At 45.8% G+C, this 12,017-nt stretch overlaps 1 protein-coding gene across 10 annotated transcripts in view; it reads left to right on the plus strand.

The window, feature by feature from the left end:
* TACC2 (transforming acidic coiled-coil containing protein 2) overlaps positions 1 to 12,017 on the plus strand; it is a 196,703-nt gene that overhangs the window by 11,448 nt on the left and 173,238 nt on the right. For all 10 annotated transcript variants that reach the window (XM_031461897.2, XM_031461899.2, XM_031461902.2 and 7 more), the window contains exon 2: positions 11,194 to 11,270. In XM_031461897.2, the coding sequence (XP_031317757.2) occupies positions 11,238 to 11,270 (33 nt within the window). In that variant the 5' untranslated portion in view covers positions 11,194 to 11,237. The remainder of the gene's footprint in view (positions 1 to 11,193; positions 11,271 to 12,017) is intronic.

The raw sequence follows: 12,017 nt of genomic DNA on the forward strand, positions 1-12,017 counted from the left end.
TGATGCTGTATTTGATTTCCAGAAGTGACAGCACAGTTCAGCTGTCGGATTCAAACTCATGTCTGAATTTTTTGAGGATTTCAACAGCTTGTTTTCATAAGACCAATATCCAGTCTGCAGAGAAGGGCTATATGGAAATTGCGAGTAAGGGGAACCTTATATCTAAATGTATCATCAAATATCTGTTTTAGGAGGGAAAAAAAAGAAACCCCTTTCTGCAAATCAATATGAACCTTCATGTTTCCATTTTGGGCTGAGGGTCTATGCATGGTTTGTAACAGTGGGATGCTCAGAGCATCATCCTCAGGGCGATGACACTCAGTCTGGCATAGACCAAGGTGACGCTAGTAGTCACCCATCAAGGGGCCTTTCTTGTAGGTTGTCATCTCACCGCTGGAGGGGGATTTGATCCATCATCCGTCAATCCTCCCTTACATGGCATCTTTTGTGATATCTTCAAGATCTTCAAGATGGCTAGTCAGAGTCAGGTAGAAAGGAAAGTTAAATGGACCCTCCAGGGGAAATCTTATATTACTTTTGCCCTGTAATAAAGCACCCCGAAATTTGGTGATTTACAATAACCACCTAATTCTGTGGATTGGCAATTTGGGCTGGTCTCAGCTGTCATCCCCTTATGTGTCTGTGGTCAGCTGTGGGCTGGCTAACTGATGGCAACCACTCATCAGCCATGAAAATGAGAGAGGATGCTGATTCAGTGTAGTCCCAGAACAAGGCAAATTGTGGTTGGCCCTTGAGTAAAGGCCTGCAGCTCAGTCTAAGCTGATGGTCCATAGTTAGCTGGATTGTCCTTGTTGGTCCTCAGGCCTTACCACTGGCCATTGTCCAACCTATGCCTCGTGGTGGTCACTATTGTCCAGAGCCCTCAGTCCAGTGCTCATGGAATCATGCGTGGGATCTAGACTACTGAGCAATAGAAATAACTTTCCAGTGATTCAGTATAACTCTTCCCATACAAGATGCATATTCCCAGGTTCAAAACTTGGAAAGCATTAACACCAAAGGTACCTGGGCTCTGTCCCCCCCCAAAAAAATTCCATCTCGTGAACTAGACCTTTTAAGACCTGTCTCAAGCCTCCTAGGATGTGATTGCCAATGGAGACCCCAGGTCTCCCCATTAAAAAGCAGCACAGGGTTGCAAAGCTGTCCTGGCACAGGCATCCTCTATGCTTCCTGAGATAGCCTCTATCCCCAGGTGGGCTGCGACCCTTCCCACCACCCCCAGCCACACTGTGTCCTTGCTCACCCAGCCCTCTGCCTGCTCCCCGCCCTGACTGCTTCTGCTGGCACAGTCCCGCACTTCTGATCCCTCCAACCTGACTGTGCCCCTAAGTCAGTCCCCATACAATTCTCTGGTTTCAGTACCTTCCTGCTCGATCTAACCTAGGGCAGGTCTAGGCTGAGCCCCCACCCACCTCACCCTACAACCTCCTCCACCACTCCAGGCAGAGACAAGTTATAAGAAATGAGATATGTACTTTTAGGCAGCAAAAACCTGGAAATAACTTAGTATCCATTGCAGCTATTGAATATGATATTGTAGCGATGGGGGAATGTTTTTGATATGTTACTGTTAAATGCGGGGGGAAGCAGTTTCAAAAAGAGTACAAATAGTATGTATGAGCCCCAATTTTGGTTTTGTGGGTTTTATTTAAGTTTATGAATATATGCTTACCCAGACGTCAACTGGGGTCTCCCTGGCCTTTTAGGCTCAAATCCATGCCTAGTGGGTCTCCAATGTCCACCCCCAGATTTCTGTGAATCCCAAAGGCTTACACACTCTGGTCTTTTTTACATTCAGGCTCCTACTTCATGTGGTCTCTGTTCCATATTGCAGTGACCCAAATATGAATGAAATGAGCCCCTTCTTCAAGTTGCACCCCCCCCAATTCCTGCCAAAAACCAAACACAGCAGAACAAAGTACTCACAAAGCATTCATGAATGTAGCATGAAGACGGGGGGAGAGAAGAGGGCTTTGCAGCACAATGAAAGAAAACAGCTTCAAAATGACATTTGGCATTCATGCGGTTCAGCTGTCCTCAGTCACCCCATTTCAGGGGAAGTTCTGCCGGCCTTTTACCTTATTCTCTACCTCACACCAAAGGCCAGCTTCACCTCCTCCAGCCCCCAATTCCTTCCTCTGACCCTGTGTTCTCTTCTCTGACCTTCCTCCTCACCAAACTTCGAGTGCTCTCATTTCACGTGGGGACCAATGTGACTATCTTAGTTTACTGAACTCCAGCTCCTGCCAATACTTGCCCCTAAACAGATTAAATCAAGTTCTTTTCCTAAACTAAGATTGTTCCTGCCCGAGGGGAATTCTGCGCTAGGCTTGTGAAGGAGCCCAGGCTAGCCTGCTGGAGGATGAAAGAGAGCTGAGATGCTCCAGCCAACAGCTAAGGCTCTTTAAATTTGAGCCAATTACTTAAACTCTCTGGCCTTATGTTCATCCCCTGTAAAATGAAAGCCTTGGACTAGTCACCGCTTCTCCACAGCAGGCCAGTGGCTCACTGCTGTGCCACAGTTACAGGGGCCAGAATCGCAGTCCCCTCAAGCCTTGGTGTGGCCAGATGGGGCCTGAGCAGTGGCTGAGCCCTCCAGCAGCCTTGTCCCCGATCAGAGGCTGTATAACTGTGATCGTATTCTGCGTGCTGAGGTGTGAAAAGGTTGGCGAGCCGTGTGACAGGCTGGACCTGGAGTCCCTCCCAGTTCTAATAGCTTGTGACAGAGGTTGACATTTGGATGACAGGCTATGACAGGGTCAGAGTTTGTTGTTGGCGGTGATCGGGAATCCTAAACTTCTTAAGAAAGTGAGAACTGATGATGGCATGAACTCGCTTTGCTCACTCACTTAACTGAACACACCGCTTCCAATGCAGAGAGTCCTGAACCAGGAGAAAGATGACCCACGTTTGGACCCCAGCTCTTCCTTTGTATCCTCCCCTTAGCCTCTTCTTTGCCTCCCTCCCTTGTCTCTGAGGCCACCTAGAAATTTTGCTGTGAAAAGCCCAGGCTTGGACTTTTCAGTCAGAGTCAAGTCAGGAGACAGAAATGTCCCAGTTATTTTAACAGTGAGAATTTAATATAAAGAATTGTTATTTAGGTCAATGTAAAGGCAAAAAGCAAACTCTAAGGTCTGATGGAAGTTAGCAACTGCAGAAAGCAGTTATCACACTTAGGGCTTAGGGAGCAAAGAGACGGAGGAATTATTAATTAGACGTTTGGAGGAGGGGCCCCATAGAAGGGAACCTCAGACCTCTGTGGAGGGGTTTCCAGTGAGCCAGGGCTGATGTCTACGAAGCTAGCTCTGTAAGAGTTGCGGAAATGGCAAACTGGCCCCCACTGCTGCCCTGGGAGGGAACTGCTGCTGCTGCTGCAGGGAAGCAGTGAACCTGGGGCGATGCTCCCAGAAGCAGGAAGCGTGTGCTCTGCTTCCTCCTTCCTTTTCTGGCCTCTGCCTCCTCCTGGCAGAGCCTCACAAGGAACAGTTAGCAAAGCAGAAATGGGGTTTTCCGACTACCCCAGCATCTGAATATAGTGGGTTTGGAGGTGAGAAACAATAACGTAATAACTGACCTGGCTCTCCCCAGCACAGGGGCTGGGTATGTCAGCTTTGTGTCTGATCTCTGGGGCACCAGAGCAGGTGATTTCTAAGTTCCTCCCAATCCTCATGTTCTCCAAGACTGGACTTTTTGCACCAAAATTTCTAGGTGGCCTCAGAGACAAGGGAGGGAGGAAGAGAAGGGGCTAAGGGGGAGGATACGAAGGAAGAGCTGTCATCTCACTCACGCCCCGTGGAGCAGCCAGGTCCACTGTGCCCATGAAGTCCCCTGCCAGGGCAGAAAGCAGGCAGTGTCTCTCAATAAATCCCTTTCCCAGGCTACGGCTGTTTGTTTATATTAAAACAGGAACATGATAACAGAGCTATAAGTAGCTCCGTGCTCAGCTGTGCAAGGTAGGGAGTTAGAACAACTGAATTCAGCCACTGGAGGGGGAAGCTGAGGCCACCTGCCTGTCCAGGATGAGCGTCGGGGCCATTTGTGGGAACAGCAGCTGGCTGAGGTCTCGGCTTGTTAAGAAGCCAAAGGAGCTGCTGGGTCAGAAGAACCTGAGCTCATCCCCGGTGAACAGACAACCTGGACTCATGCAGTCAGAGCCTCCCACATCCTTGGCTGACGCAGGACCTGGATGGCTGGAGGCCACTGTGCCCAGAGGGCAATGCCACACAGGAAAAGGGGAGTCTCATCTGATCTTGCTGGTCTGGTCTGGAGCTGACACCAGAGCCTGCAGAGCCCTGGTCAGGGAGGCCTGCCTGTAGGAAGCAAGCCTATCTGAGACCAGTTCTGGTTCCAGCCCTTGCTTGTAGCAAGACGATGGGTAAGTCATTTTCACTATCGAGGCCTCAGCTGCCTCATCCGTGTTGGAGACAATCCCCAGGGTTCTTCCAGCACCAACAATCTAAATGACTCAATGCAGAAGAAGAATCAAAACATATCCAGCCTTTAAAACATACGTTTTTCTCATATACAAAAAAAAAATGAGTTTTTAAAATAGAGAATTTAAAATCCTTAATAGAAAACTTGGTGAGATTGTCTGATGTGTCAACAAATCCCAGTAGACTGTTCACAGGGCAGTGGGAGGTTGGTTGCAAAACTTGTCTGAGCCCATGTGTTCTCGTGGACCAGACGACACCTGCATGACCTCGTCTTCCATTCCCCAGCTCCTTGTACCTCCCTCACTGCACACAGCAGGAAAATGGGGCATCAGCCCAGACTCAGTCAGGGTTCTGAGGCGCGTCCTCCACCCACATGCTGCTCTGTGCATTTTAGCTGCTGGGCTGGTTCTCATGCTTCCATCCCCTCCTCTTTCAGACTTGGCTCCAGGCCCCATTTCCCCAATTATGCTCTTGGCTCCTCTCAGCAGCGCTGCTGGCTACCCAGCCCTGCTCCGCTGCCCCGCTCAGAGTGGTTCGTCACCAGCCCAAACCTGGACCTTCTGCCTTCTTCTCAGATCAGTGAGGGGGATCCTGTAAGCTGGAGTCGTCCCAACCAGCTTCAGCTGCCAACAGCTAGAAACCCCATGCTCTCCTGCAGAAGCAGAGGAGCGAGCAGTAAAGGCAGTCAGTTACCCTCGAACTCGCGACAGAAATCTTCCAAGGCAGCAGCATTGAATCTTCAGCGAACGCAGGGGTCAGGGCCTACCAGACTCCACCCTTTCTCTTTGGCCATACAACCTGACCTCTTTGGGCATCAGTTGTTCATCCGTAAAAAAAGAAAACCCCTACCCCACGACTTTGCTGTAAGTGCAAGAGAACACGAGCACCTCAGTGCTTGGCACACAGAAAGAGCTCAGTATTTATGGGGGAGATGAGTAAGGAAATTCATGAATCAAAGACGGTCCTGGTTTATATTGGTCTTTTGTAGCTGTGATGATGTGACGCCATTACATCAGTTGAAAAATAAAAATTCTCCCAAACAACTATCTTTTTTAAAATTATTGAAGTATAGTCAGTTTATAATGCATCAATTGTTTCTGGTGTACAGCACAATGTTTCAGTCATACATATGCATACATCATATTCATTTTCATATTCTTTTTCGTTATAGGTTACTACAAGATATTGAATATAGTTCACTGTGCTACACAGAAGAAACTTGTTGTTTATCTGTTTTATATATACTAGTTAACATTTGCAAATCTTGAACTCCCAATTTATCCCTTCCCACCCTCTTCCCCCTGGTAACCGTAAGTTTGTTTTCTATGTCTGTTAAGTCTGTTTCTGTTTTGTAAATAAGTTCATTTGTCTTTTATTTTAGATTCCACATATAAGTGATCTCATATGGTATTTTTCTTTCTCTTTCTGGCTTACTTCACTTAGAATGACAATCTCCAAGTTCATCCATGTTGCTCTAAATGGTATTATTTTATTCTTTTTTTATGGCTGAGGAGTATTCCGTTGTATAAATACACCACAGGTCCTTTATCCCAGTCATCTGTTGATGGACATTTAGGTTGTTTCCATGTCTTGGCTATTGCATATAGTGCTGCTATGAACATTGGGGGCAAACAACTATCTTTTAAAACGAATTTTATATTTTAATCTACAGGAGACAAGGTTTAGCTGGCTGGTTAGACTCTGTACGTAGAACAAGTGGGTAGAGGAGACCTTTGTGAATTCAGTCTTGCTTGTGGCAAGCCACCTGGAATTAATTAGAAGCCTAAACTATGAATCATTCTTGAATGAATGCAGTTTCATTTGTCCAGAGACAGAGAGTGACTCTAGCTAAATTAACATTGGACTCCCAGCAGTGGCCGTATAGAGGGACAGGAGCTGAAAGGATGTGTTACTTGTCCAGCAAATATTTCAGTGTAAATTGCTTGGTCAAAGTTCTTGAAACCATGTACTTCTTATGGAGCCTTATGTTATAAATAGTCTTCACCAACATCTGTGCACAAGATGTGCATTGCTTTTATTAGTGCACAAGTCAGTTAGCAGATGCACTGATTTTTTTCTAATTAGAAGCATCTGAATTCATGATTTTTCAGAGGGATAAAAAGAAGGCAACATACTGTATAACAGAGGGAACTGTATTCAACTTCTTGTAATAAGCTATAATGGAAAAGAATCTGAAAATATATGCATACATATGTATGTGTATAACTGAATCGCTTTGCTGTACGTCTGAAACTAACATTGTAAGTCAACTATACTTCAATAAAAAAATTTTAAAAATTAATTTAAAAATGAAAAAGAAGGAAACATAAGCCTTGTTTCACTGAAGGATTTGCCTGTTGGGGGCTCCAAGGAGACCCACTGCCAGTAATAATACAATAGCCAACAATTTATCTGGTGCTTTATCTATTCCAAGAGCTTTATGGAAATTAACTCACCACAGTCACATGAAGTATGTATTGTTTTGATTCCCATTTTAGAGATGGCAAAACTGAGCTCAAAGAAGTTAAATAATTTGCCAGAGTTTATACATCAGGTGGATGGTGGAGTTGGTGTTCACACTGCAGCAGTCTGCCTCCGGGGTCTGGTTCATGGTCACAACCCTACCCCGCCTCCGAAGGGAGGTTGTCCCAGAGACAGATGAGTGAACTCGCACGCACGTGCACTTAGCCATCTGTGGTGGGAACTAGAAACCTGGTCAGTTGCTTGCTGTCAGCTTGGTAAAAAAGAGCACGAAGAGAGGGAAGCTGATCCACCATGAACACCTGTAGACAGTAGTCAGTCATGGGGACGGATGCTGGGGTCCTGTCAAAGTACTGCCTTGAGGAAAGGGGGTCACAGCTAAGGAATGTGGGTACTCTGGGTTCCGTGGTGCCCAGTGTCTGGGCCTGACCCCTGTGCCTGGGCAATCTATCTGTGTAAGAGACAGAGCACTAGTTCCTGGGATGAAAGCCGAAAAGTCTGTATATTCGTTCACTCTCTTCCCCAATAGCAGTGGCAGCCTCTGGTGCCTGGTGGTGGCCAGGAAGGCAGTGGTGAGACAGGGTCAGTGATGATGCCCAGTGTCCAGCAACCATGGATGGTAGTGTTGGTCCAGGGGCCAGTGGTGGCTGCAGGAGATGAGGCTGCAGAGCTGATTGAAGGAGTGGTTCGTGGAGGGAATTTGCATTGCTGAAATGTACACAGCCTTCCCCATCTTCCAGGTCCTCATGGGACTTGCCATTTGGGTTGGCCATCCTCTCCCCCTCCTTCTCCCCTCTCCCCAGAGTGAGCCCCCAGTTCTCTCCTCTTTGTCAGGGCTTTTGCCATGTTTGCCCACCTGTTGAAGACTTGCTTGGGACCTTTCTTCATTCACAATTGGCTCATCCAAAATGTTTTGCTTAAAAAGATTCTCTCCCCTAGAAGAACTCTCTTTTGATTTTGTGATGGCCGCAGGCTGGAGAGGGGGTGTTTTGGGAGTAGGCAAATGTTCTTGTTTCTTATCCCTTTAATCCTTAGTTGTGTGGAAACCTGGTGTTAATAAACACAAAAGCAATGGTTTTCAAACATTTTCACCCCAGTAGTAGATTTATTTTTTTAAATAATAGCTTTTGCAGAACCTCAAAATATGAAGCACATATACTTTAAAAAAATTGAGAAATTCACATAACACAAAATTAACCGTTTTAAAGTGAGCAATTCAGCGGCGTTTAATACATCCACAATGCTGTTATCTGTTTCTTCTGATTTGCCTCTTCTGGACATTTCATATCAACAGAATCACACAATATGTGACCTTTTGTTTCTGGCTTCTTTCACTTAGCATAATATTTTCGAGGGTCATGCAAGTTGTAATATGTGTCAGAATTCCATTCTTTTTCATGGCTGAATGATATTCCATTGTGTGAAGAGATCACAATTTGCTTATCCATTGTCTTTTGAAATGTACACACTTCTGCTCTGTTTGAACCAGAAGTGGGGCACTGAGATCCCTCCCTGCATTCAGCTTTCCCCTCCAAGGAGCTCCTGACATTCCTCTGAGCTTCGCGGGATAACTGGTAGCTAAGGTGCCTTTGGTGAAATGCTAACTTGTTTCTCTGGAAGGTCTGCACCTTGCGTCAGGGGTAAGGAGCTTCTGCAGAATGCATCAAAGCTTCTGATACTTAAAAAAATATTGAAATTGGCTGCATTCATGCAAAAGAGAGGCTGACTGGTAATAATGGGAGGAATCTGAGGAGGAAGGAGGCTGATGGGCAAAGGATCTTTGGGGGCTGCCCTTCTCCAGACCCACCTGAGGGCCTCAGGGCTTCCCCCGCCCTGGACAGGCAGGTCTGTCTACCAGGGATCCAGGCAAGCCTGCAGCTTTTTACAACTCTACTTGTTGAAACTCCAGCCACGCCTGGGTAAGTACATTCTGCACACACCACATCATAAACAGGTGCCAGACTGCTGGCGTCATCATGTTTCCCCAAGTTTTCTTTGTCTTTCCACATTATTTACGGCAGAATTTTCCCGGGTGCAAATAGGAAGCCCTTTGAGCATTTCACTCCTTTCTAAAAGGAAAGGTTTGTCCCCGGCTCCAAAGCGTAAGGTCGAACGAGTGACTCATGGCGCCCCTGCTCCCGGGGGCAGGACTGTCCTGCTCCCCTAGGTGTGGCCAATCAGATCACAGGGGCCAGTTTTCATTTGGATAAGCCTTTTCTGAAAGGAGCCCTGCTAATGCAGTAACGGAACAATCCTCTATGTCAGAGGCCCTGGACCCGATGGGCTGGGAAATGCTGATCGCACGTTTGTATAATCACAGCAGCTCCGCACGGCTCTGCCCAGGTATGAGGCGCAGCTGGTTAGTGTCAGCGTGGAGGGTGGAGGCGGGCTGTTTGCCCAACTGACGGAGGTGGGTCAGCGCCTCTGCTTAGACCTCGCCCGTTTCTGAATGGTGGAGGAGAAAGTCCAACTGCCGAAAAGCAGACTTTCCGTGGGCCTCGGCCTCCAAAGCCACAGGCCATCCTTGAACGTAAGTAGCTGGCAGAGTCGTCCAGAGCCATACGGTCTTGGGGAAGCCTGATGAGGGACAATTCTAGAAGTCACCGGGAGAGGGTCCCGGACACAGCCAGGCCTTCCCGCTGTGGTTTTGAAATTTACACTGAGCCAGAAGTAGTTTTAAAGGCTAGCTTAGAAATCTAGTTCAGATGTTCTGATTCTGAATACAATCATTGAATTTTATTTGGTGAATGAGTTTCAAAAATTAATATTGTATTGAATCGTGTGTCACTCCAACTGCGTGTGGTTTGGCCTGGCAGGTACAAGGAAGTTATGATTATGGATCAGGGCACAATGATTGTAACACTCAGCATTATTTACTAAGGAGAAATCATTTTCCAAATGAACATGAAAAATAAACTGAAGTGATCGATTTTAAATACACAAAAATTTTTACATTCTATAAGTGAGCATATGATTTTTTTTTGGCCCATCTTATAAGCAGCAAATGGCAAGAAAGGACTGAGGAGTTGTATCCTTTTGATTAAAGGATTAGGAGGGAGAGAATTAATCACTCCTGATGTTACTTACGATTTTTGCAGTTGGGGTCATTTTAATTTGGCCTGCTCAAATTATATTTTATTGTCCGTGACTATTTGCTACACATTGATGTTAACTGAATGGATAAGCAAATCAAAGGACAAATTTTATTTTAAGTAAGTCCATCACTGACATTTTCTGAGGAAATACTGTGATGACAGCCATTGTGCTGTGGAAGAAATCTGGAATCAGAAGGCAAGAGACTAAGTCCTGTTTCCAGCTTTGGCCTCCCCAAACTGGGTCTTTGGCAAGCCCCTGGCCTTCTCCACAGCCTCAGTTGCCCCACTGGGTTAGACTGGTAATCTCTAAAGCTCCAGCTCTTAAAGCCTGTAATTTTAAAAGTTTTCTCCATCTAGAAAGAATGGAGGGAACAGCCCCAGTCCTGTTTATGCTATGGCGTCTGATGGAACTCTGTCGGGTGATATCAGCAAACGTCTTGGCTTTCTGTGCAGGCTGTGTGGGAAGCATCCTCATTACCATGACAATTAATAAACAACGTCACTCAGTGAGCCCGATGAAATGACACTCAGTGTCCCAGCAGCACGCCCCTTTACGTGACTATTCATTCCTTGTCTGGCCCCAGCGACCCACTTTCCTCCACAGGAGAACCATGCTGCCTTCATAGAAATCTGTGCAGAAGTGAAACTGACTTGATGAAACAAGTGTTTAGAGTAAAAAAATATAAAAACCATATGTTCTTGAAGAGCAGTGGATTTCACGCCTCCTAATGTTGGACACCCAGCTCTGCTGTCACTGAGACGGGGAAACCAGCCACGCTCTGGATTTCCAAACCGAACACAGAAACAGAAAACACTCCAACAGCGGTGCTCTTCAAACTCTCCTTGGCAAACAGGCCCCTCTTGTCACTCTGTTTGTATATATATGTATATGTGTATCTTGGCGTTAAGTCAGAAACTCAATAACGAACTCGTCTTTCAGAAATATCTGCCAACCCGGGGTGGGGAATAAAACACCAGCCAGTACTGCCCCGTCTGGGTGGCACATAGTGAAGGAAAACCTGTCAGAAGCAATTTTCCATGATGGGACTGCAGAGATGAACACTTCCCATCATCTGGCTTTTGATCTGGGGAGACAAGCAGACAGAAAAAGCCTTGAATCTTCTCCAGTTTTACAGATGTGTGTATCTCTTTGTTTCTTCCAGTCGCCACCGATCAAATCCGGAGGGACTGGGCACCTTGAATCGTCATGGGGAACGAGAACAGCACCTCGGGCAACCAGGTGAGCGTCACGCAGCTTTGCCCTCGACTGACCTTGACTAGACTTTTTTTTTCAGCATCTCCTCTCTGTCCAGGAAGGAGTGAGCTCAAACTCAGATTGTGCCTAGGTACATGCGGACATATTTGAACCCCTGTAGGCATCATTCATTCCATTTTCAGAATTCTCATATTAATTAAGTCTAGCCCTAATTGTATAAACTACAATTTTACTTCTTCTTCTATGCTTTTTATTTTTTGCAATAATTAGCATCTTTTTTTTTTTTTTTGAAGTACAGTCAGTTTACAATGTGTCACTTTCTGGTGTTACAGCACAATGTCCCAGTCATGCACAGACATACATATATTCGTTTTTCATATTCTTTGTCATTAAAGGTTATTACAAGATATTGAATATAGTTCCCTGTGCTATATAGAAGAAGCTTGGTTTTTTAAAAAATATATTTTTATATATAGTGGCTAACATTTGCAAATCTCAAACTCATAAATTTATATCTACGCTTTTTAAATTGGCATGGGAGAGTGTGGCATGCTTTTCCTGGATTGTGTCTCTCCCCTCATCCACTCTGCATCCACGTGGATGCGTCCGAGGAGGTTAAGATAGATCTTTTTCTACACCTCTCCTCCACCAAAAGTTATGGCCTTTAAAAAATGATTTTAAAATCTATCAATGTGGAGCAGATGAAATATGACTTGTCTCCACGTTAGGTAAGGCTTTCACGATTGAGGAACGGACTTTGCTTCATTGTGC

The sequence above is a fragment of the Camelus dromedarius genome, chromosome 8, assembly GCF_036321535.1.
Source record: "Camelus dromedarius isolate mCamDro1 chromosome 8, mCamDro1.pat, whole genome shotgun sequence".
NCBI classification, from domain to species: Eukaryota; Metazoa; Chordata; class Mammalia; order Artiodactyla; family Camelidae; genus Camelus; species Camelus dromedarius.